General features: G+C 44.2%; 1 protein-coding gene across 1 annotated transcript in view; it reads left to right on the forward strand.

Annotated features, from left to right (window-relative positions):
• LOC132868481 (baculoviral IAP repeat-containing protein 5.2-like) overlaps positions 1–26,265 on the forward strand; it is an 88,490-nt gene that overhangs the window by 16,514 nt on the left and 45,711 nt on the right. The window contains exon 3 of the mRNA XM_060901391.1: positions 13,932–14,049. Coding sequence (XP_060757374.1) covers positions 13,932–14,049 — 118 coding nt within the window. The remainder of the gene's footprint in view (positions 1–13,931; positions 14,050–26,265) is intronic.

Here is a 26,265-nt window from a genome sequence, read left to right on the forward strand (position 1 = left end):
GTCGTTCAGATTGTCAATAACAAATCGGATACAGGTCGTATATGGGCAAAAAAATCGGATATGGGTCGTTTCAGGGTGCAGTCTGAACGTAGTCTAATAGAACAGATGAACCAAAATAATTGGGGAGCTTTTTTAATGGGCCTTGACTCATTACAACTAATAAATAGATGGGCCTTAAAGTAGAAAAGGTCGAACCTCTGCTTTAGGGGAAACCTTGCACCCTAGTTTAGTGGGATGTTAAGAAAAAAAAAAAAGATGTGTCCTAGATAAATGTACTTGCAGTGGTGCTTTAAAGCTTGCAATCTCTTTCAAAGTTTTCCATATTTTTGCATAAATATGACCTGAAGCATCATATTTTCAGACAAGTCAGAAAAGTAGATCAAGAACCCATTGAAACCCATATAATCATGGATTATATTGTTTTATAGTTTGTAGTTTATAGTACATGTATTTTATGCACTTGTGTTTTTTGTATTTGTAACTAATTTTGAATATTTTGGCTTTGTACATATTGTGGGTATTGCAATTTGATATTGATTATAATTAGTTTCTTTTTTAGTTTCTATTTGTGTGTTGTGTAGCAGGGTTCCTTTTGATAACAGCAGTGTATAGCCACTGATTGGACTACCCTATTTTATTTAAGTTTAAATAAAGGAGACAAATGTTATACTTGGTCATTCATTTATTTATTGAGGAAAATGATCCAATATTGGTTCTCAAACGGCACCAAGACAAACCTGGCTCTGCCCCAGCCCTGTCCCGGTGGAAAATGGGTATTTGTTACAGGCATTTAGCGGGCGGTCTTATCCAGTGAGGCGTACAAGAAGACCCTGACGTACCCAAACAGTGGGCAGGCTGGGGAGCAGTTGGTGGTTGGGTGTCTTGCTCAATATCACTTCAGCCATTCCTGCTGGTCCAGGGAATTGAACGAGTGACCTTTTGGTCCCAAAGCTGCTTCTCTTACCTTTAGGATATGACATTCCATTGAGACATTTGTCACAATGGAAGACAGACCCCTGAAACACACAATACCTCTTAAAGTTCATATGCATTTAATCTCATTGTAGAGTTTGTTGGTAACTCGCCAGCGCCCCCTATAACGATCCCACAATTCCTTGCGCGTTCCACCCGGATGTGACATGAAGTGGAACTGCTTTAACTGTATCGAGAGCGCCTCGATTCGCGCTCTCATGTTCTGACTACTGGAGTGGTCGGACGGACTGTAGGCACGCTCGCCTACAGTGTTGAGACTAACCGCTATTGTCTGAGAACAGCCTGTTCAAATTAGTTTCGGCCGAACTTTTGAACGACCCGCTAAGTTTCAGCGATATAGTGGTTTTGATTCTAAACCTTTGCAAAGTTTAACTACAGTTAAGTAGTTTTCCACGCTAAGAGGCATTTGCGGACAGCTTCGCTCCTCTCAGCCTTTTCCTCGTCGACGCATCACCGGAGGTTTCTCCTGAAGCACCGTGGGCCAGCTAGGCCTTCATCTCCCTGCTTCGTTAGCCGCGGTTGGACGCAACGCGCCGCTAACCTCCTCTCCTCGGACTGCGACCCTCAGCGCGGACATCGGAGAAAGAACTTCCATCGCATTGAGTAGGCACTTGGGCAAATTTTTAATTTGTAGCTTATTCAGATGGTTGTTAGGGTCATGTTTAAGCTTTGAGCTATTTAGCATACCCGCTCAGACACGGAAGGTGTTTGTTTGTTTTGGTTCTGTTTTTTTTTTTTCTTCTTTGAACTTGTTAGACAGGGTATCTTGCATGATATCTTTCCTTAACTCCATTGCTAGCTTCCCTATCTGATTAGCAGCGCAGCGACAAGTTTGTTATTTTAAGCTCCGAGGCTAGACCGCTACAAGGCCTAGTTCTCTCCATCCAACACACACACACACACACACACACACTCTCTCACACACTCTCTCTCTCTCTCTCTCTCTCTCTCGCGTTGAGTTCTTTGCCTAGATAGTCTGTTGGAAATTGTTAAGTGCAGTGTTTGGATCCAGCTGTAGCGTGGTCAGATTCTCCTTAGCAACTTATTGCTAGCTACCTCAGGGTGATACGCTAGCTCGTAGGCTTGTGTTCTCGACTAGGCCTGCAGGCGCCATTTTTCCGACGCCATTTTGTTACCTCCCTCATTGAGTTACCTGTGATACGACACCTAGGCACTGACCGCCATTTTGTTTAAGCATTGCCAGAGTGGCTAGTCATTAGCATCTGCCCACAGATACCTACACAAAGCACACATTAGCCACAGAGCTAATCCTTTGTTCTATTTAGCTAACATCCCTTTGTTTTAGCTAACGACAAGCTAGGTCACACACACACACACACACACACCTACACACACACACACAAGGGATTCTTTTCTTTTTTTTTTCTTCTATCTCTTTCTCTCTCTCTTTCCCTCAAATTTATAGTCCAGGTGTAATTGTTCCATTGTTTTGTCTTGTTATTACCTTTGCTGACATTGAATGTATTTTGAGTTTATTATTATTAGTGAGTAGTAGACAAATAAAAGCTAATAAAATTGAATTGCATTTTACTTGTTCCTGTTGTTTATTCACAAGGTCAACTATTTAGAACTCCTTTTTCCTTCAGAATTTAGCTTTTGTATACAACTGGGTTTCCCATCTAATACAGAGCTACCATTAATCTTGAATGTAACCATTCACGGTGAGTATTAAGATTAATAATTTAAGATTTTATGAGACTGATCTTTATTTATAAATTGATTAATTTAATTATCAATTATTACATAATTTATAATTTAATTAATCCCAATTCAACCTACATTAAAGTGGTGCCCCGTGTGAGGCATAGTTTAATGACCTTGTGAATTTCTCAACAATAACTTGTAAACTGCTGTATACCCAAAATCAACTGCCAAGGTATAACACAGATGACTTTAATGGTGAATCATTAACAGTGTGTTAATCACAGAACTGAAATTCAGCTGCCAACCACAGTTAGCTGATAAACTGGTTTAATTGATTAGTACCTTAGAGTAATATCTAATCCAAGTACTTAATTAATATCAATAATAATCATTATTGTTAACTAATATTATTAATTGAGCTAATTAATACAAGTGAAACATTAGTGAAAACAAAGTAGCTAAGAAACCACATCAATTATTTAGCAACTTGGATTGAATTAAATTCTAACCTAATCAACACCTAGTATTAATTTCCTTTAAGTTAATTAATACATTTCGAACAAAATGTCGCGTTCCCCATCAAGGGAGTCAGAAGGGCCCCTCCTCTCTCTCTTCGACGTTGTAGGCGATTTAGGCCAAGTCCCGGAGGATAGGAGAAATTACTTCTGTGATCTGGACCAAAAGGCTCGCTTTGATGAAATACACATAGCCGTTAGGGAACTTAAGGAGCGTACTATGACTCTCCCAGGAGGGCTACCCAAATTGTTCATGATCTACTATAAGGAAATGGAACATGTGTGTATGACCCTCGAACAAGAGAAAAGAACACTAAAACGACAACTGGCCGAAGCTCAAAGGAGAGCAGAAAGCGCGGAGAGTAGCCTCGTGGGCCTGAGAGCCACACAAGATGAACTAAAGCGCGAAATAGAATACCTCAGAGAAGAAGTGACGCAAGCACGTCGCTCAGATGAGGGATCGGCCAAACCCTCCCAAGAACAGAGTTCCGCTCTGGAGGAGGAAGAACCTGAGCTTAGAACGGTAGATCAGACACCGCACTCAAGCTCAACTCGCGTGAAAGTCGCGCGATCGCCACCTCGTGGCGCTGGGAGTTTTTACTTTACTCCCCACTACACCCCCTCGCGCTTCAATATCGCTGCAGCCTCTAGCCCGCAGAAAACGCCGCGCTACGTACCCTCAGACTCCTCTGACGGAGAGGCCGCCTACAAGCCGAAACGCAGACATAGGCGATATGAGAGCAGCTCAAATAGCGAAGACAGCGAGGACCCCTACGGGTCAAAATCAAAACGCCTCGTCGCAGAACGCAAAACTAGGATCCGCCAAATCGACGTCCTTGCGAAAGACATAGAGCGTTTTGAGCCGGAAAATCATAGACACCGAAGCGTGAATGATTATTTCCGGGAAATCGAGCGTAGCCTCCTGGACCTGCCAGAGGCTACGTCGCATGAAAAGGCCAGACTAGTCTGGAAAACTTTAGGTAGTGGCGTACGAGCATTCGTTGAGACCTTACCGCAGTCAGTCCTCGACAACTACAAGAAAATACGTAAGTACTTGAAAGAGGAATACTCGTTGTACGAGGACGAGACTGCTGCGACGATGGGTGCCATTCTGATCAGACAGAAACGAAGCGAACACCCTCGCGAGTACTACCGTCGGCTCCGTGCAGCGTACTTTCAGGGCAGAAGCGAGCCCGGGCTAGAGGAAGATCGCAACTTCAAGTCCCTCTTCCTCCATAACCTTCACCCGTGCATCCGTAACCAAGTAACACTCGCGTGTCGCCAGCGCCCCCATACTATGAGAGAAATGCGTCGCACTGCACAACTAACGTGGGAGACGTTCGTCCGACCCACGGACCGCCACGAGGACGATCCCAGAGTCCTCAGCCTATATGAGCAGGAAGGTCAGTCCTTAGGCCTAGAAGGGGGTGAAGCCCCAAACCGCGGGCCCCCTTGGGCGAACCCAAACCCCGGCCACCAGACGTCGAGTCAACCCAAAGGTAACTGGAAAGTTCGACAAGCTGGAGCCAAGGGGGAACAGGGCCCCAACGCCAAAGGGCAAGGTAACCGCAAACCTGGCAGTCACGGCCCTAAATCTCAGAATAGCGGACAGTCAAGGCCCCATCGCAACTCCTCTCGAAGGGAGCGGAGCCCTAAGCTAGCTACCGCTAAACAAGCCAACCAAGAGCCGCTTGGGATGGCAGAACTGAGGGCTGAATTAGCACGGATTAAACAAGCCAACCAAGAGCCGCTTGGGATGGCAGAATTGAGGACCGAATTAGCACGGGTTAAACAACTGCTGAGCAATAAGAACAGGAAGGGTAAGCCGAGCAAGGACAGGGACGAACCGTCAGCATGACTAGGCCGGGACCCATCCCCACCACAACCGCGTGTCTACCTCGTGGGGTGGGGAAAGGACCCCTGCCCAATAGGCAGCGATGAGTTGAAACCACCCCCCCCGGTAGTGAAGCCTGACCCGCAGGATGCACCCCTGACGCAGTTTCTTGGAGATTTGGTTAGGAAAGGCAACGCCAAGCGTATCTATACCCCAGTGGTGGTAGAAGGCAACGTTTCCCTCCAAGCTCTCTTGGATACCGGGTCAGAAATCACCCTGATGTGTTCCAAAGTCTTTGCAGAGGTTTCTGATGCGCGGCGCGCGCAAGGTAGACCCATCAGAACCGAACGTTGTGACGTCAACTTGGTTAGCTTCACCCAGAATCAAGCCCCAGTAACAACCATTGCATGGTTAGAACTCACCTTCCAGGGCATGTCCATCACTCACCCCACTTACATCTGCTCTGTCGGTGTAGAACCGTTCCTCATTGGCCAAGACCTACTAGATAGGCTAGCGCCCCTCATTGACTGTCGTCGTGGGCAACTGTGGGCCCAGGTCGCGTCCCCACAGACCCCAGATCCTCGTCGTCACGATCGAGCCTGTTGCGATGAAGTTAGCGTGGAGGCTACTCCACCGATAGCTGAGTCAGGGCAGGTCCCCGAGAACCTCGAGACCACTCCGCTCCACCCTGAGCCGAGTCAAGACGCACCAAACTCAACCGACACTCCTCTCAACCGCAACGCGCTTGATGGCCACCCGTCTTTCCTTTGCTTTCTTGGCGAATCTGCCCCAACCAGGTACTACCCCTGGATATCTGGCAACATTATTGTCAACGACGTCACGGCACCTGGCGTCAGGTTAGCGCTTTGGTCAGAGAAGTCAGCCATCAGCCAAACGTGGTTTGACATAGTGCGTCAGAGCACTCCTTCCCCTGTCTTTGTGCAGAAGAGCCACCGGCTACTGTCAGCCGAACAACCCCAGAGCCCCATCAAAGCCACAGGCGTCTGCGCCGTGTCGCTCGCCATCGGTCAGAGAGAATTCCTTCATTTCTTGAGTGTCGTCCCCGGACTTCCTGACCCACTGGTCATTGGGGCAGACATCTTGGTCAGACTGGGAGCCCAACTGGACCTAGTCAACCGGGTCATCTGGACCCAAGCCGACGCTGCTAAGCACCCGTTCCAAGCTGACCCGGAACAAATGCGGTCAGGACAAACGATTCCCCAAGCCTGCTATGTCGCTAGCGAATTTGACGTTGTCATTCCCGCTAGGACTGCTGGTTCCCCTCTTAAGCTGGTCATCATGAAAGACCAACAGTTTCGTAGCTCCCAGGCGTTCTTCCAGCCTCTCAGATTCTTCATGGAGCTCGATTTAGCCGTGTGTGGGACTCCGCTGCTTGAAGTGAGTCATCGTTCCGCTTACCTCCTGGTTCAAAACTCCACGCGGGACGCCATCACGATCCCCGCCCGTCGGCCTTTAGGCCTTCTGATAGACCAGGCATTCCATGACTTTGAACTCACCATTCCAGTCATTGGTGAGCTGCCAACGCCGGATACTCATTCCGATCCAGTGGAACCTCCCTGGATCACTCTTCCTTTCCACATGATCCGTGTCGAACCTCACGACATGCTTCGCGACGAGCGCATAGTCATGACCAAAACTGACACCCCGAAACACATGCTGGTGTACGCTCTTGCCACGCAATCGAGCAACGACACCCCTGCAACTGAGGTCGTCGATTCAGCTCTAGGTGAACCGTACCCAGGCTTCGAACGAGAAGTTCAACAACAGCTGGTGAAAGCTGACAGCCTGACCACGGACGCCCAGAGACGACAGCTCCGTGAACTGTTCTACGACTTCAAGGCGATCTGGGCGCGGGATTCCAATGACTGCGGAGTCACGGACATCCACACCGTCCGAATCCCAACAGATCCGAACGCTCCACCGACGTTCGTGCGGCAATACAAAATCCCGTTAGCCGCATACGACTCAATACAAGAAACACTGGACACTCTGCTGGAAAAGCAGATCATTCGCGAGTGTAACTCGACTTACAACTCCCCCTTGTGGCCGGTGCTGAAACCGAACGGCAAGTGGCGTCTCACCATTGACTATAGGCAGCTGAACAAGCAAGTGCCCTTGTCAAGATGGCCCATGATCCATCTGGATCAAGAACTTGCCAAGGTGAAGGGTGCAAAGTTCTTCTCCACCGCCGACGTGGCGAGTGGATTCTGGACCATGCGCGTGGATCCAGCTGACCAGCACAAGCTGGCCTTTTCCTTTGGGAACCGCCAGCTAACTTTCAACCGATGTCCGTTCGGCTACGCGAACTCCCCCGCTGAATTCAACATCTTCTTGCATAAGGCAATGAGCGATGCCGCAGCTCGTGGCAACTTGATCTATGTCGATGACATCCTCATTAGGTCACAGACTTTTGATGCACACCTCGAAGAGATACGCCATGTTCTGTCTCAGCTGTCCAGAGCAGGAGCGAAGCTCTCTGTCACCAAAGGGCAGTGGTGTCGCACCAAAGTTGAATACGTTGGACTGTGCGTCGGGCCAGATGGCATTGAACCCCAATCGGGGAGGGTGCGGGCTATCCAAGACATCAGAGCCCCATCCAACGTATCCGAACTCAGGAGCTTCTTAGGGGTCTGCAACTACTCCCGACAGTTCATCGAGGACTACGCGGAGATAGCACGACCGCTCACTGAGCTCCTCCGAAAGGATAAACCCTTCCAGTGGAGTGAGCCTCAAGAACTCGCGTTCAAGAGCATGAAGCAGAAGCTCTGCTCTGCTCCCTGCCTCGCGTATCCCGACAAAGACAAACCGTTCTTCTTGGAGGCTAGTTTCTCCACCCACTGCCTGAGCGCTGCACTGTCACAGCAGCATGACAAAGATCGCCGTGTCGTAGCATACGCCAGTCGGTCCCTCAGTGCTGTGGAGTTGAAATTTTCAGACTGCGAAAAAGCCCTGCTGGCCACGGTCTGGGCCGTTGAACACTTTCGCAGTTACATTGGTGGCCAGAAGGTGGTGATAGAGACCAATCATCAACCGGTCTCGTTCTTGAACAGCCAGAGGCTGAGAGAGGGAAGAGTTTCGAACAGTCGCATCGCAGCTTGGATGATGGCACTACAGGGCTACGACGTCGAGGTGAAGTACGCCCAGAACCACAAGATGGCGCTTGGCCGAGGCCTGGCGGAATGCCAGCATTGCGACTGCGAGAATAGTCCGGATCAAACCGAACTAACAACCGTACCTGCTCTCCCCTCCGACCACCACTACTATGACGAGAACGTCTGCAAAGACCTCCCCACCGCTTACATAGATGGATGCTCATTCCATCATGAACGCAAAGTCCAAGCCGGTGTCGGTATCGTATGGGCGAACGGCCCTATACAAGGGAAATACCAACATCGACTCGGGGCTAAGACTAGCCAATATGCGGAGGTAGCAGCCGTGCTCATCGTCCTGCAACAAGCTGCCTGTGAGAACATCAAGCGGTTAGTCCTCTGCTCTGATTCAAATTATGCCAGGCATAGCTTCGTCTCACACTTTCCCTCGTGGAAGGTGCAGGACATGAAAAACGCAAGGGGCAAGGAAGTGAAACACTCCGAACTCTTCGTAGCATGCGATCGACTCGTAACCGAACAGGGAATGTGCGTCTATTGGAAGAAGGTGAAGGGACATTCTCAAGTCCCAGGACCTGACAAAGTCGGTAACGATGAGGCAGATGGCCTCGCCAAAGCGGGAGCCGTAGACGGCCCCCTTTGGGAATTCCAGCCGTCCTGGCTTCCCGAGACGCCACACCATAACGTAACCGCGATTACTCGCCGACAGGCTAGAGCAGGTCAAACTGACGCAGTACCCCAAGCAGGAACCGTGCAACTCGGCCGACTGCCCCAGGACGCCGACCTGGTGTCTATGCAGGAAAGGGATCCCGTGATCCACCAAATCCGTAAGTTCCTTGCGGACCCCGTGGCGTCCCCAATTTCCCCACAAGAGTTGCAACAGTCCCGAGACTTAAATCACCTTCACAATCTCAAAAACTGCTTAAAACTCGAGAAAGGACTCCTGGTGTACACACCACGCAACCAGGGACCTCCCCGGTGGGTCGTGCCCACAGATCATAGGGGGGTCATGTTTCAGTACGCTCACGACAGCCCGTGCGGGGGCCATAGGAACGCTCAGGCGACCTACCAGACACTCCAACAGATTGTCTATTGGCCCTTCATGATTCAGGACGTTACTGAGTATGTCAAAGGGTGCTTGATTTGCTGCCAATTCCGACCAGCCCAACCGTTGAACCGCGCCCCACTGCAAAGCAAAGGCATCTCATTCCCCTGGTCTAATCTCCAGATAGACTGGGTTGGACCAGTGCCGAAATCGGCTCGAGGTAATAAGTACCTCCTGACCGTCACTTGCGCGTTCACGAAGTGGGTGGAATGCTTGCCCGCCCCAAACGAAACCGCAGAGACCACCGCTCTCCTTCTTATGAACCATGTGTTCAGCCGTTGGGGCTTGCCCCTATCCATTGATTCCAACCGAGGTACTCATTTCACCGCAGAGGTCATGAGAGTGTTGTGGGAGATGCTCGGAGTCGAGGCAAAATTCCACATCGCGTATCATCCTCAGTCTTCCGGTCAGGTCGAACGCGCCAACCAAACCATCGTGAGCATGCTTCGCAAGTATGTGAGTCACCATGGCAAAGATTGGGACATCAAACTCCCTCTGGTGCTGATGGCCATTCGGTCCACTCCTCACCGCACCACCGGAGTCACCCCGTTCGAAATGATGACTGGCCGTGAAATGGTTCTTCCCTTACACCTCCTCTACCGACCAGAGGACCTAAGCGTTGCCACTGCGTACACCGCACACCAGTACGTCACCGACTTGCAACGCCACTTGCAGGCCACATTTGCGTGGGCCCAGGAACACCTCGAAAAGAGTGCAAAAGGACAGAAAGCTTACTACGACAGAAAGGCGACACACCGTGAGTACGAAGTAGGCGACAGAGTCCTATACTTCAATTTCACCAAACCGGTAGGAGTAGCCAGGAAATTCTTACCCCGTTGGTCCGGCCCTTTCGAAATCGTCGGTAAACTGTCCCCCGTCGCCTACCGCATCAAAACTTCGAAGCCCAGCCAGGCGCCTTCGTATAGATGGGTCCATAGCAACCAAATAAAGCTTTTTGAGCAGTCCACACTCCATAGGGGGGTGGACAAACAGTAAGTTATAGCCTGCCCAACTTAGTTGCATGCCTCTCAATCCATAAGCGTGCATCTATAAGTAACCACTCTTGTTACCACTCAAATCGGAATAACAAACTCCTGTATGTTGCAGAAATCCAGGGTAGACTACTAACTCAACAGGAGGAGCTGCAGGGCCTAGGCAAAACCCTGCAGGGAACCATACTAACCGTTAACATGCATTCTACATTAATCAAGAACACAGTACATGCCGTAGACAGGCTAGCAGCAATCATGAGAAGCGAAGTCAAGTATGTCCGAGTAATCCGAGACCTAATGCAGGACCTGATGAGAGAAGTAAGTAGCTCTCTCAGCACCCTGAGTGGAGGTAAAATCCCACCATATTTGATACCCCTCAGCATGGTTGACAGCATACTCCGATCTACTACCACGACTAACGTTTACTCATCACAGATTCATCTGGCTTATAGTCTTGGCAGTGCTATCCCCATTTTTGTGAACCCTCAAAACCTAGAAATAGGCTTCATCCTCAATCTCCCCGTTATTGAACGGCAAAACATATACAGAATCAAATCTGTCCTTAATGTAGGTTTCTGGAACAACGACGTACACGTACGTTTGCAGACACCTTCCACCATAGCCTATCACGATGACAACCCCTCTATCTACCTCGTCCCTAATTTAGACATGTGCACCTCTACCAAAGATATCCACTGGGTCTGCCCCAGCAATCCCTTTATCCGAGACACCACAGACCGTCTCTGTGGATTGACAAAAGTCCCCGAGCAGAAGTGTGCAGGCAAATTGTCTATTAAAGATGAAGGAATAGGAACTAGAGTAGAAAGAGCTGGTAATCGGTGGCTAATCAACACTCCCCAAACTGAGATTCTGGTATCATATGATCAACATAACACTGCCACTAGAATGAAGATCCCTAACGAAACCTCTCTCCTAAGTGTCCCACTAGGAGCCACTGTTCACGTGGGTGACATCACCCTCCATCACCTTAGCGCTGACCAGTATGAGACCGAGATAGAAATGCCCGATGCCTTCCCAGGTCACGAACTTGAGATAAACTCCACCCTCCAAGCACAACTACTGCTGGAAGGGACCAAAACCGTGCAATTCGATCTTAAGCCCACTGGCATCGCTACCACTTTCTTGAATAACCGCGCAAACCCTTCGTCCGATCAAGGATCTTTAATAAGCCGAATTGCGCTGGGATTTCTAACTAGCGGTTGGGTTATCACAGTCTTCATAGCCATCACTCTACATAGGTACATACTGACACTACACCGCAAACTGGACAAAACGATCTACGCACCTGAGAAATTAGATCGTGGCATTGTCCGATTCTCCATCAGGCCTAAGGCCTCCACTAACTTTCTTGAAGAGTAGGCTTGCTAACACGCTAACTAACCCCTCTTTTCCATTTTCCTTTATGGAGTTTTGATTCTTTTTGTTTGCTGTGTGAAATATTGTATGTAGAAGGCAGTTAAGTAGCCATAGTGTAATTGTTTTCATGTCCAAGTGCCTATGCTTTCATGCCCAAGTGCCTATGCATCTTATGGACTGTATGAAATGAACTGAACTGTTGAACTGTGTCTGAAAGACTTTTCACAGAAAGGACCCTTGGAACTACCTCTTTGTGGAACTACCTCTTTGTGGAATACTAGGGACCGTGGGTCGCAGACTAAACACCATGTGCCCATAGGGTATCACTCCTTTCAGCGCCTATGGCCAAGGGGGGAATGTTGGTAACTCGCCAGCGCCCCCTATAACGATCCCACAATTCCTTGCGCGTTCCACCCGGATGTGACATGAAGTGGAACTGCTTTAACTGTATCGAGAGCGCCTCGATTCGCTCTCTCATGTTCTGACTACTGGAGTGGTCGGACGGACTGTAGGCACGCTCGCCTACAGTGTTGAGACTAACCGCTATTGTCTGAGAACAGCCTGTTCAAATTAGTTTCGGCCGAACTTTTGAACGACCCGCTAAGTTTCAGCGATATAGTGGTTTTGATTCTAAACCTTTGCAAAGTTTAACTACAGTTAAGTAGTTTTCCACGCTAAGAGGCATTTGCGGACAGCTTCGCTCCTCTCAGCCTTTTCCTCGTCGACGCATCACCGGAGGTTTCTCCTGAAGCACCGTGGGCCAGCTAGGCCTTCATCTCCCTGCTTCGTTAGCCGCGGTTGGACGCAACGCGCCGCTAACCTCCTCTCCTCGGACTGCGACCCTCAGCGCGGACATCGGAGAAAGAACTTCCATCGCATTGAGTAGGCACTTGGGCAAATTTTTAATTTGTAGCTTATTCAGATGGTTGTTAGGGTCATGTTTAAGCTTTGAGCTATTTAGCATACCCGCTCAGACACGGAAGGTGTTTGTTTGTTTTGGTTCTGTTTTTTTTTTTTCTTCTTTGAACTTGTTAGACAGGGTATCTTGCATGATATCTTTCCTTAACTCCATTGCTAGCTTCCCTATCTGATTAGCAGCGCAGCGACAAGTTTGTTATTTTAAGCTCCGAGGCTAGACCGCTACAAGGCCTAGTTCTCTCCATCCAACACACACACACACACACACACACACACACACTCACTCACTCACTCACTCACTCACTCACTCACTCTCTCTCTCTCTCTCTCTCTCTCTCTCTCTCTCTCTCTCTCTCGCGTTGAGTTCTTTGCCTAGATAGTCTGTTGGAAATTGTTAAGTGCAGTGTTTGGATCCAGCTGTAGCGTGGTCAGATTCTCCTTAGCAACTTATTGCTAGCTACCTCAGGGTGATACGCTAGCTCGTAGGCTTGTGTTCTCGACTAGGCCTGCAGGCGCCATTTTTCCGACGCCATTTTGTTACCTCCCTCATTGAGTTACCTGTGATACGACACCTAGGCACTGACCGCCATTTTGTTTAAGCATTGCCAGAGTGGCTAGTCATTAGCATCTGCCCACAGATACCTACACAAAGCACACATTAGCCACAGAGCTAATCCTTTGTTCTATTTAGCTAACATCCCTTTGTTTTAGCTAACATTCCTTTGTTTTAGCTAACGACAAGCTAGGTCACACACACACACCTCCACACACACACACACAAGGGATTCTTTTCTTTTTTTTTTTCTTCTATCTCTTTCTCTCTCTCTTTCCCTCAAATTTATAGTCCAGGTGTAATTGTTCCATTGTTTTGTCTTGTTATTACCTTTGCTGACATTGAATGTATTTTGAGTTTATTATTATTAGTGAGTAGTAGACAAATAAAAGCTAATAAAATTGAATTGCATTTTACTTGTTCCTGTTGTTTATTCACAAGGTCAACTATTTAGAACTCCTTTTTCCTTCAGAATTTAGCTTTTGTATACAACTGGGTTTCCCATCTAATACAGAGCTACCATTAATCTTGAATGTAACCATTCACGGTGAGTATTAAGATTAATAATTTAAGATTTTATGAGACTGATCTTTATTTATAAATTGATTAATTTAATTATCAATTATTACATAATTTATAATTTAATTAATCCCAATTCAACCTACAAGTTCATGGGTCAGATGTCCTTTCTTACTTTTTATTGTGGATGGGAAACACTTTGGGGGGACTGAAAGCTGTAGTGTGGCCAAAACATTCATATATAAAACAGTGATTTTTGTGTGCACATAAAAGTAACAGGAGTGAAATCAATGACCACTCAACAGATCATTTGTTTTATTCTCGTTCTTCAGCAAGGAACACAAATCTCATTCTCCAAGTTGCAATTTCATTCTGCTGAAAAAGGCAGTGGAGGAGCTCACAGTGGAGGAGATTCTGAGGCTGCAGAAAGAGAGGCAAAAGTTCCACGTTGTGAGTAATATTTGGTTATGTACCTATAGGTTCTGTGCCATTTGGCACAGTATGACCTAATGTTTTTCTTGTAGCTGTGTCGTCAAGTCCGTGTGTTTTCCATAATTCAAAGCATGCACAACATGTAAATAAGTAGGGATTCTGCAGATGTTTTGGTGTCAGCACATTTGAGTTTCCTTTTAAACAATCGCAGTCGTGTAAATCCCAGTGAAATTGAGATGTGCATTATCTTATGAAAGGTACACACTTTGACTGGATTGTATGAACTTTAAAGAGGTACTGCACACTTTAAATGTGTTTTTTGAGCTGTAAACTAAATTAATGACCACTTCCTGAAACACTACAGTGCTGGCGGTTAATACTGACCAAATTACCATTAAAAAAAAAAAAATGGGGTGAAAAAGACTCAATGCCATCTATTGGTTAAAATCATCCTGAATCTTGCAAGGCAGAAGCTGATGTGAAGTTGCCCATCTGGTGCTTCACTACGTCATGAAATATTTATTTAAAAAAGGTTGTTAATGACCAGTAATCAGAAGTGGGCGGTCCACCTCTCCCAGCCCCCGCTGTTGAGTGGGAGTCTGTGAAACTGCACTCATTTTTAAATATATGCTGATTTGAGATTCTCTGAGTAACTCCTGCTTCACAAATCCACACCAACACCACTTTTCAAAATTATGCAGTGGGCAGGCTCAAAGCTGGAGTCAAGTTAGACTTTAACCCTTTGGTGACTGACCCCTTGAAAATCGTTCCTCCAGGAACGATGACGTTTCAGTTGTCAAGACAACGGAAAAACTAAAATACAAAACAGAAAGATTTTGTTGTAACTTGTTTTGTTGATAAACGCTGTAACTTTAGTTTTAGTTTTTCCGTTGTCTTGACAACTGAAACGTCATCGTTCCTGGAGGAACGATTTTCAAGGGGTCAGTCACCAAAGGGTTTTAATCAAGAAGGGATTACGCTATGAACGGTTATATAATAGGATGTTGGCCTTAGCAATGAACATGTCTTTCCTTCAACACTAAACATTTAACATGTTAAAAACTTGGACGATGCAAAGGAAATCTGAAATTTTCTATTCCTATTTGGGCTGCTTTCATGCATGCTGCTGAAGTCCCAGAATTCCATACTGAATACTGATGAGCATTTCAGACAAAATGGTTATTCAGATTTTCAATCTGCTCCACCTAATGTGGCACTTTACAAGAGAGTTGTCTCGGGAGCTAGGTGTACAAACCAAGCATAATTTTTCATATTTGGTTTATCTTTTCGCTGCTTTATACTAATGCACCTGTATTTTGTGAGGGAGTTGTGGTCTCCCAATGGTGGTCTCATTTTATTGTATGCTTTCATGTTTGTGTGTAATGTGAACATTTTCAGTAGGGGACAGAAAATAAACAACTAAAATGAGTGTTGCGGAATCAATGCAGATGAAGAGACCAATATCAATTCTGGGATGCAGATGCAGAGAAGGAACAGTTTGGAATTTTTTCAGACTTTATTTCCATAGAACAAGATAGGATATTAATAAAAGAGAATATATTTGAAATGCTCTTGATTTCTTTTTTTTCGTTTATATCTAGTTATCTACTATTTCAGGCTGCAACTAATAAACTGGGCATAATCAGAAAATCTGTCAATTTTAATATTTTTTTAATTGATTATTTTTAAAGGCTCGTTTTAATTTCCAAAATTTCATTAAGTAAACAGGATATTTCTGTAATGATGCTGTTTGTGCAAAGTGAGTTATAAAACAAAAAAGAATTTATGCCAGTGTGGGAAATAAAGCTGGCCTGGTGGACGTTTGCCTATCTTTTTCAAAAGCATCGGACCGAATGGCCGATTTGAATGTGTCCATCTGTATTTCAAAAGCATCAAACCGGATGGTCCATGAAAAAATGTAAAGATGTGGGTCTAAACTACTAATTTTCTTCCAAATGTTACACTGGGCGAATACGTTATGTCGTAACACGGCCTGTGAAACGGGGACCTCCGCGGGCCCGACTTTATTAAAAAAAAAAAGTGTATAACTCTGCCACCCAAAGTCCTAGCCCTACCAAACTTTACAGGCACATCCCTCTCCCTGAGACCTTTCAAACCAGTCCAGACGCAGCCCGGTACTACCCCGCCTCGGCCCGTCATTCGCCCGAGTCCCCCGCAAGAGTGCTGGTCGCTGAAAACTTTGAACGCTGGATTGAGCCAGCCTTTAAAAATTCATACCTCTGCCACCAAAAATTCCAGCCCTGCCAAACTTTACAGTCACCTCCCTCTCCCTGAGACCTTTCGAACAAGCCCAGGCACAGCCCGACCTGACATCAGGAGCGAGCATGGATTGCGGAAAGCTTGAGCACGAGTCCTGGCTCCAGCCACACGTGCGGGGAATTTAAAAATTCATAACTGTGCCACCGAAGGTTCTAACACCTGTCAACCCTGTCAAAATTTATGGGCACCTCCTTCTCCCTGAGTGGCACACTAAATAAGACGACAATGCATTCGGTATTCACGGTGGGTGGTTTTTATTGCACGGTGCAGTTGAACTAGTGTTTTAGGGTTGACAGTATTTGATTCAGTCAGTTGATTGAGTTCAGTTTACATGAAGCTTTGCAGTACAATATGATAAGTGCCAAACTGCCAGTCAGTGCTGCTGTTGTGCATTTTTTTTTCATTAATAATGACAGTCAGTCATATGCTTTGGAGGATGTAGATTTATATTTTAATAAAGTTTTTATTGTCTTCTATGTAAGTTCTAGTCCAGCAGAATTTAGTCTGAATGTCAAATGATATGACCATTTCTAGTTTTGAGTCATTCTGTTTTGTTACAGAGTTACTTGGAATCTCGTACTCCATTTTAACACCATTATGTAAGAGTAGTGAGGCGACAGCGCTAACCACTACACCACCGTGTCACCCTGTAAGAGTAGTTGTATTGTTAATTACTAAATTTCTTATAGACTTATTATAAACATAGTATAAAATAGTCATTGTTGATACAAGTGTCATGAGTGTTATTATAGTACCTATATATGAGGACCAGTAAGTTGTAACCAATTGGAACATCCTTGCCCCCCATACTTTTTTCTAGACATAGAACTGACCTGTATGTACAACTGTTTTCTTGGGTAGAACTTTAAGCATGTTTTACTTGTATCTTCTGACATTTTCTTGGATGGTGGTGCTTGAAAGTTTGTGAACCCTTTAGAATTTTCTCTATTTCTGCATAAATATGACCTAAAACATCAGATTTTCACACAAGTACTAAACGTAGATAAAGAAAACCCGGTTAAACAAATGAGACAAAAATATTATACTTGGTCATTTATTTATTGAGGAAAATAATCCAAGATTACATATCTGTGAGTGGCAAAAGTATGTGAACCTTTGCTTTCAGTATCTGGTGGTGACCCCCTTGTGCAGCAACCACTGCAGGTAAACATTTCCATTAACTGTTGATCAGTCCTGCGCACCAGCTTGGAGGAATTTTAGCCTGTTCCTCCATACAGAACAGCTTAAACTCTGTTGGTGGGTTTCCTCACATGAACTGCTCGCTTCAGGTCCTTCCACATTATTTTGATTGGATTAATGGTAGGACTTTGATTTGGTCATTCCAAAACATTTAACTTTATTCTTCTTTAACCGTTCTTTGGTAGAACGACTTGTGTGCTTAGGGTCGTTGTCTTGCTGCATGACCCACCTTTCTTGAGACTCAGTTCATGGACAGATGTCCTGACATTTTTCCTTTGGAATTCGCTGGTATAATTCAGAATTCATTGTTCCATCAATGATGGCAAGCCATCCTGGCCCAGACGCAGCAAAACAGGCCTAAACCTTGATACTACCACCACCATGTTTCACAGATGGGATAAGGTTCTTATGCTGGAATGCAGTGTTTTTCTTTCTCCAAACATAACACTTCTCATTTAAACCAAAAAGTTCTATTTTGGTCTCTTCTGTCCACCAAACATTTTTCCAATAGCCTTCTGGCTTGTCCATGTGATCTTTAGCATGCCACAGACAAGCAGCAATGTTCTTTTTGGAGAGCAGTGGCTTTCTCCTTGCAACCCTGCCATGCACACCATTGTTGTTCAGTGTTCTCCTGATGGTGGACTCATGAACATTAATATTAGCCAATGTGAGAGAGGCCTTCAGTTGCTTAGAAGTTACTCTGGGGTACTTTGTGACTTCGCCGACTATTACATGCCTTGCTCTTGGAGTGATTTTTGTTGGTCGACCACTCCTGGGCAGGGTAACAATGGTCTTGAATTTCTTCCATTTGTACACAATCTGTCTGACTGTGGATTGGTGGAGTCCAAACTCTTTAGAGATGGTTTTGTAACCTTTTCCAGCCTGATGAGCATCAACAACGCTTTTTCTGAGGTCCTCAGAAATCTCTTTTGTTCGTGCCATGATACAATTCCACAAACGTTGTCAAGATCAAACTTTTGATAGATCCCTGTTCTTTAAATAAAACAGGGTGCCCACTCACACCTGATTGTCATCCCATTGATTGAAAACACTTGACTCGAATTTCACCTTCAAATTAACTGCTAATCATAGAGGTTCACATACTTTTGCCACTCGTAGATGTGTAATATTGGATCATTTTCCTCAATAAATAAACAACAAAGTATAATATTTTTGTCTCATTTGTTTAACTAGGGTCTCTGTATCTACTTTTAGGACTTGTGTGAAAATCTGATGTTTTAAGTCATATTTATGCAGAAATATATAGAAAATGCTAAAGGGTTCGCAAACTTTCAAGCACCACTGTAAATTATATTCAATTTGTAGTGTAATTAGCAACTAATGTCTAGTGTAATTTGGCTTTTGAAGATCAAAAAAATGGCGGAGAAGGCATCTAAAGCAGACCTGCCAACCGTTACGCGTTTTGCGTAGCAGATGCGCATTTTGACATCAAACTACGCTGCTACGATTTAACACTTCAAAATATGCAAAAAGCCATTGCAATGTGATGGCTTTGAGTTCAAAGATCTTTAATATTCCGGTTCAACTGTCTGTGCATTCGCGCACGAGGCAACTCGTCTATGGGTGTAACCGCATTGACCAGCAGCCTGTAGAAAAAAGAAGACTTCGACCAGTCACAGCGCTAGTTTTAAACTCTTCAAATAGGCCTAGGCTATGAGGCTAAGCGGAGAGCCGAGGAGCCATCAAAACGAAAGTAACGACATTTGATTTTCATCCCTCTCGGTCGATCTTCATACTGTGAATGGTTTTACAAGGGAGGACGATGCTAAACACCGTTTCGAAGGTAAATGGGCTGGGCAAGGGTTATTGTGAAGCAAGGACAACTGTCCTAACGTCATAGTTCAAAGCACAGTGTTCCGCCTTATCTGAAGGAAATATTTGTTCCAGCTTGTTTTGATATTTGACCCAGGCTTCTCATCTCATTTCATCTCATTATCTCTAGCCGCTTTATCCTTCTACAGGGTCGCAGGCAAGCTGGAGCCTATCCCAGCTGACTACGGGCGAAAGGCGGGGTACACCCTGGACAAGTCGCCAGGTCATCACAGGGCTGACACATAGACACAGACAACCATTCACACTCACATTCACACCTACGGTCAATTTAGAGTCACCAGTTAACCTAACCTGCATGTCTTTGGACTGTGGGGGAAACCGGAGCACCCGGAGGAAACCCACGCGGACACGGGGAGAACATGCAAACTCCGCACAGAAAGGCCCTCGCCGGCCCCGGGGCTCGAACCCTGGACCTTCTTGCTGTGAGGCGACAGCGCTAACCACTACACCACCGTGCCTCCCTGACCCAGGCTTCTCAATCCAAAAATATTGCATAGCCTAAAGTGAAAATATAGTAGCCTACTGACGTTTCCATCCAGTCAACCGATAGACGCGTTAAAATCTTCTGAACTAGGCTACTCGTGCATGTGAGATTCAATGAGCAGCGCACGAAGTGTTTTCACATAAGTGCGTGTGGTGGATGATGTGTGTTTGTGTATGTGCGTGCCTTGCAGTTAATAATACACATGACGTCAGATGAGGATACTGACAGAGAGAGACAGGGAAGCAAATCTAAAAAGAAGCAAGTCTATACCCCTCAGAAGTTCCTAACGAAGTATCAAGATCAATGGCCATACCTCCGCCCCCTAAACTGCCTAATCATGCGTTTTGCACAGTGTGCAATTATGATTTTGATATTAGCCATCAATATACAGGTAATAATATTGCTAACATAGAAATGCTTGCATTTATATACACAGGACATTATTTTTTCCAAATTAGGCCAGGTCAGCGAATATGAATATTATAAAGTCTATGTTATTGGATAGGCCAGAGTAGCCTAGAATTTATTTTCAGTAAATTTTTCTGTAAGTGTGGTTTTCAAGTTTGCATTTACTGAATATTAATATTGAAAAATATATATTTATATAGGTACTCTGGAATATTCACTTTCAATGTTTAGTGTAGCCTAGTTCAAAGTGTAGCGAGGAGCAACAGAATCTCTTTTACAGTCAAAACTAAATTTATGAAAAAAGGGTGTGTGTGTTTTGCAGACTGCCGGCGTCTGTTTTAAAAGACATAGGCATAGCCCTTTGGTTTTTCTGTTATCTATACAATATAATGCTAAATGTCAAAAGGGACATGGCATGCTATTTGGGATTCTTTGTTTATAATTCCCAATGTATTTAAGACACAATATGCCAGAGGCAGTACATTTATCCCTTATCTTTAAGTTTAAGGTCTGTATGGGACACATTTTTCGGGCACAGTTGCCTTGTGCCAAATGTCTTGGTGAAAGCACTGGAAATATATTCATGCCTTTTCATTAAGAGTTCTTGTTTTCTTCATAGTCTACTTGTATGTTGAATAACTAGATATGGTGGTGAGTGGGAACTCTATGTTTAGTAATACATTGTAATGAATGAGCATGTGAACAATCAATACTGATCAGCAAATGTGCCTGACCTCGCGCCGTGCTGCGCCTCACCGCCGCGATAAGTTGCTACTCAATTTTTTTCCAAGGTTGACAGGTATGCTGAAGCCCTTAGTGTGTGTGTTTGTGTGTACATAAATAAAATGTGTAAATAGATACATATTTTGTTGTGTGGTGATCAAGTGTTTGAGGTGCATTGCCTTCACTTATGATCAGGTACCCTGTGGTAGTAGACGTACAGATGTCGTTTGGCTGCAAAAGCCATCAAAAATCAGGTCAGTGCATCACCATATTCTCTTAAGTATGGAGCTCCCCTTCATATGCAGGAGCTCCACTAGAAAGTGCAAAATTGCACGCTGCAGCTCTTTTAATTTTTTGCATTGTTCTGAAAACAAAAATTGGCTCATCTTCAGGTTGAAATTAACTAAACTGTTTATAAATAATGAAAAACAAACTAAATGTGGAGGCAAAATGATTATACAAATACAAAACGCACATGCATAATTATTCTCTCCTTCTACAAAAATATTGCATTGCAATATCCGCTTCAGACAACAGTATACAGATGGAGTACAATATTGAGCTAGTGTTTGACATGGTACTTAATATACAGCTGAATAATTTGCCGTCCTCCGGGCTAAAGAGGAGAGGGACCATCTGGCTGGTCAGTGCACAGTTTAAAAGCCAGCATCTGTGATGGTATTAGTGCACATGACATGGGTAGCTCCTACATCTGAGAAGGCATCATTAATTCTGAATGATATATACATGTTTCAGAGCAATATGCTGCCATCCAGACACAATATTTTTCAAGGAGGGGCTTCCTTCTTTCAGCAAAACAATGCCAAACTGCTTTCTGTACATAATAAAACTGCATGGCTCTGTTGTAAAAGAGTCTGGGTGCTAAACTGGCCTGCCTGCAGTCCAGACCTGTCTCCCATTTAAAACATTTGGTGCATTATGAAGCGCAAAATATGATAAAGGAGACCCGAAATTGTATATTAGGCAAGAATGGGACAACATTTCTCTTTCAAAACTACAGCAATTGGTCTCCTCAGTTCCCAAACCTTTTAGAGTGTTGTTAAAAGTAGAGGTGATGCAACACGGTGATAAACATGCCCCCGTCCAAACTTTTTGAAATGTGTTGCTGACCTCAAATTCAAAATGAGCACACACTTTTCAAAAAAACAATTTCTCAGTTTCATCATTTGATATGTTGTCTTTGTACTATTTTTTTCAATTATATATATATGGGGCTTTCATGATTTGCAAATTATCGCATTCTGTTTTTATTTAGAGTTTACACAGCGTTCCAACTTTTGGAATTGGGGTTGTAGGTTACAGTCTGTTGATTGGAGTATTTATTGATGAACAAGACAATTCAAATCCTCTTTTATAGACCCCTTTGCATGTTTGTAAACAAACCGACCGTTGCCAGGATGCGTGCGCAGCCTGGACCCAGAAACAATGGCGCTGCCCATAGACCGGCATTATGAGTTATCAGATTATGCAAAACAATTGTCGTTACAAGATCGAGAATGCTACATAAGTTAACTCTAACAAGTGGACATCGCCTACCGGATCCGTATTTAATTAAAGAGTGGACGGACGATGTTAGTAAGTTCCCTGGTATACAATGGCCAGATATATACTCGTACCTTATTGACAAGACTTCAGTGTACACCCACGAAAAACTTCGTGCCTACAAGTCTTTAGACGCATATGATTATGTGCAGGCATGTACAACTTGATTAACAATGGGACATTCATATTCATTTTGTTTTAATCAAATTATGCCAGTGATGTGATGGCAATGTGGCTTTAGCTACAACAGCAAATACCAACACTAAACAGCAATTTGCAGGAGATAATGGCATGAAAGGAATGATAGTGTAAAGAGTGCAGCTAAGAGAAATCAGAGCTGCGTAAAAAGCGAGAGGCAGAGAGCAGAAATGAAACTGACCGGAGCGGGAGCTAGGTTAGAGCAGTCAACGTAAGTTGGCATTTAGAGTGAGGGCACACAATTTTACCTTTCCATCCTTGCTTTAAAATTGTGATTTTCGGCATACACAAATAATGATGGCACAAAATCTGGACTGCTTGAGTCAAGCGAGACCTCTCCTACAAACAAAATTGCATGCAAAGCTAAGTTAACATGCTAACAATATTCATTACATTGTGTAACTATGACCCAGCTAATCAGACAAATGTTACCAAAGTATTTTGCTATATCAATAAATGAAGACTAGAAAGAATAAAAAAGAAAGATTTAATAAATAGCCTGATCTTACCTGTGATGAAGTGGGCGCTGCAAACCTGCGCATTTTTGATGGTGCTTTCATCCCAGTCTACATGTTTGATGGCTTGTAGTCATAGACGTCGGCCATTTTTTTGGAATGGGTGAGATCCTGCTGGAATTCTGAACATTTTAACCCCATCACTGCTATGATTCTGACACCCGAAAACACCACAACTAGGCATTTCTGAGTCTTTTTTGGGTCCAGGCTGTGCGTGCAATTTCCGCTTTCGTATGAATGATGTTTACTGCGAAGGGGTCTATTGCTCTCTCATTTATTTGTCAAATTGCATTCTGACTGATTTTATCACCAACTTACCATTCAGTTAAGTACATTTCATCCAGTGTGCCAACCTGTCACCTCTTTAGGCACTCTTGCATGTGATACTACTGTTGGTGGGGGGGGGGATATTTCCCTCCCTCCTTATTTTGCTCCGCAGCTTCTTGGGTGTCCGTTGCCTCTTGCACTACAACCTTGTGAGGCCAGAACAAGTTGAGGTGGTGAAATGTGCTCCATAATGGACGTTGTTATTATTATTGATAGGCATATCAGACGCTCGCTGGCTGTGCTGTGAAAATTGTGCATGCAGATGCTCATCTAAGTTTCCAAATCAGTCATTGCTTAACTCTTGAATATTTTCTATCATGAATAATATTATTAAAAAGTTTTTAATCTCTGCTTTCCAAAGAAATTGATCTCATTTTAGATCTGTTCAGTACTTTGGGAGCAACGGCAGGTTGAATTTGGTACAACAGAGTAAAAACTCTGCTCACGTGACATCAGGAAACTGCTGGTGCTTTTTGAGTCATGGGAAAGCGCTCAGGCTCTCTCTTCTGATCGATTTCCAACTGGATTACTCATATCAATCAGAACTTTTATAGGGATGTTCTCTTACTCTCACTGTTTCTGATGAAGTATTCAGCAAAATTTTCTGTCTGCTAATTTTGATATGCTTAATGGGAGACTTTTGAAGTGAGGTTTTCATAGCTTCACTTATTTTTTTCAATTCAAACTGATTCTTGTAAATAAATAACTCTTTTAGACTACATCTGTAGTTTTGATGAAAAATATTGAGATCTTAGTGGTCTGAATGATATTTGAAAAAAAAATGGATGTCAGAAACGCGAGTTTCAATTCAGTTAACTGGAACTGTTTATTGGATGTGGCTCAGTTTTTTTTTTTTTTTGTTTTTTTTTTCGAGGTTAGCCTTGAAAGCTGTGAATATTAATCAAAATAATCATTCATATTATTTCATATGAACACTAGTAGGCCCTACTTTTGAGAAGTACAAAGGCCTACAGAGCACAAATAGGGTATTAGAAATAATCTTTTATTACATTTTTATTAAGTGTATCGATTTAACATTTTAACCTAATTAGCATAATTAATCCTAATTAAATACTATTTGCGTAATTTATTTTTCCCTAATTTTTCAAACTTTGTATTCAGTATACAACCATCTATGTGCCTGCCCATTTCCATGTAAATATCTTGGAAAAATAGAAAAGTACTTAAGAAAAAAACATTTGATCTCCTTCGTTAATGAGGCCTATTTTGGACCATGTTATCCTAATACATAATATTATGGCAGTTTTCAAAAATTAAGGTTGGTTTATTTATTTATTTTTTCCAATCTTGGATTTTGTAATATCTCAAGAATGGATAAACACATTTTTAATTCTGTCCAAAATGTTGTTCTGCATTCAATTCTGAATTCAATGAGGCCAGTTTCAAGCAAATTGGACTGAATTTGAATTTTCACCTGATATGCCTAGTATTTATATTGAAATGGTTATCCATTACCAAATTACCGATTATGCTCTCCTTCATTCTATATCTAGTTGTCTGAGCATTTCATGCCCTCAGTGACTAGCAGAACTCCATTCTTTCTCCCTCCTGCCGTTATCTTTCTGCACATCAGTGCTTTCTGAATGGTTTGTGCTCATTATTGTGCTGCTTCAGAGTGAGGGGAGTTTGTCAGACTAAATTATTTTGGCAAGATTACTTTGAAACGCTTGAGAAAATCCTATGGAAGAAGAATCAATGTGTTGTCACAATGTTTCTGGGTACGCAGCAGAACATTGCTCCCTGCCTCAGTAAGTGTTGGCCTGAGGGCTGATTGATGTACAGCTCCATACATAAATAACATGTTCAGGTCAGTTTATACTGGACATGCAGCACCCATCTTGCCTCTGCATGCGTGTTGATAAAGGCAAGTATAATCCAGCCTTTAGGATGTGTGAGGGCTGCAAGTGAGACTGGCAGTGATCCTTTGTGCTCCACGCTTGCTCATAAACCTGTGTGTGACCATATATAGGCATAGAGTTGATTTAACAATGAGAAACATGGTGCATGCAAGTAATTAATTTACTTATAATAACTACATACATTTTAATACAAGTCTAGCTATCTAAATGTGGTGTGGTCTGGGAAAACTTGTTAACTTTCAATATGGATGAATTCTGGCAGCAAGCCGAAAAAGGTTCTGGAAAAAAATTGTCTGCATGCACAGGGTTCCCGCTGGTGCCTGTCACACTAGTCATTGATGAACATTATCAATCGGTGATGAAAAGAAAATTACTAGCAGTTGTCACATACCCCTTTTCCACCAAATCAGTTCCAGGGCTGGTTCGGAGCCAGTGTTGGTTCACAACTCGTTCGACTTGCGAGCCAGCTGAGAACCAGTTTGCTTTTCCATAGCTCGCGGTGCTAAGCGGAGCCACGTCATTACGTCGCTGTATACATCAGTTACGGCGCTACGTTTACATAAACCTTGGTGTGAATATCAAAGCAAAAACAACACGGAAGAAGCAGCAGCGGTAACAACAACAATAATAATGGATGACTTTGCGTTTGTACAGCTGCTGCTTCTCGTCGCTTAAAAATGGTGATCTTTCACGGTCTTATTGTTGTTGGTCTTAACTCGGCCCCCCCGCTGACGTAAGCGGTTCTTTCCTCTGGCCCAGCAGAGAGTTGGTGCTAACCTGGAACCGGTTTTTCTGGCCCCAG

This window comes from Neoarius graeffei, chromosome 20, assembly GCF_027579695.1.
Source record: "Neoarius graeffei isolate fNeoGra1 chromosome 20, fNeoGra1.pri, whole genome shotgun sequence".
NCBI lineage: Eukaryota > Metazoa > Chordata > Actinopteri > Siluriformes > Ariidae > Neoarius > Neoarius graeffei.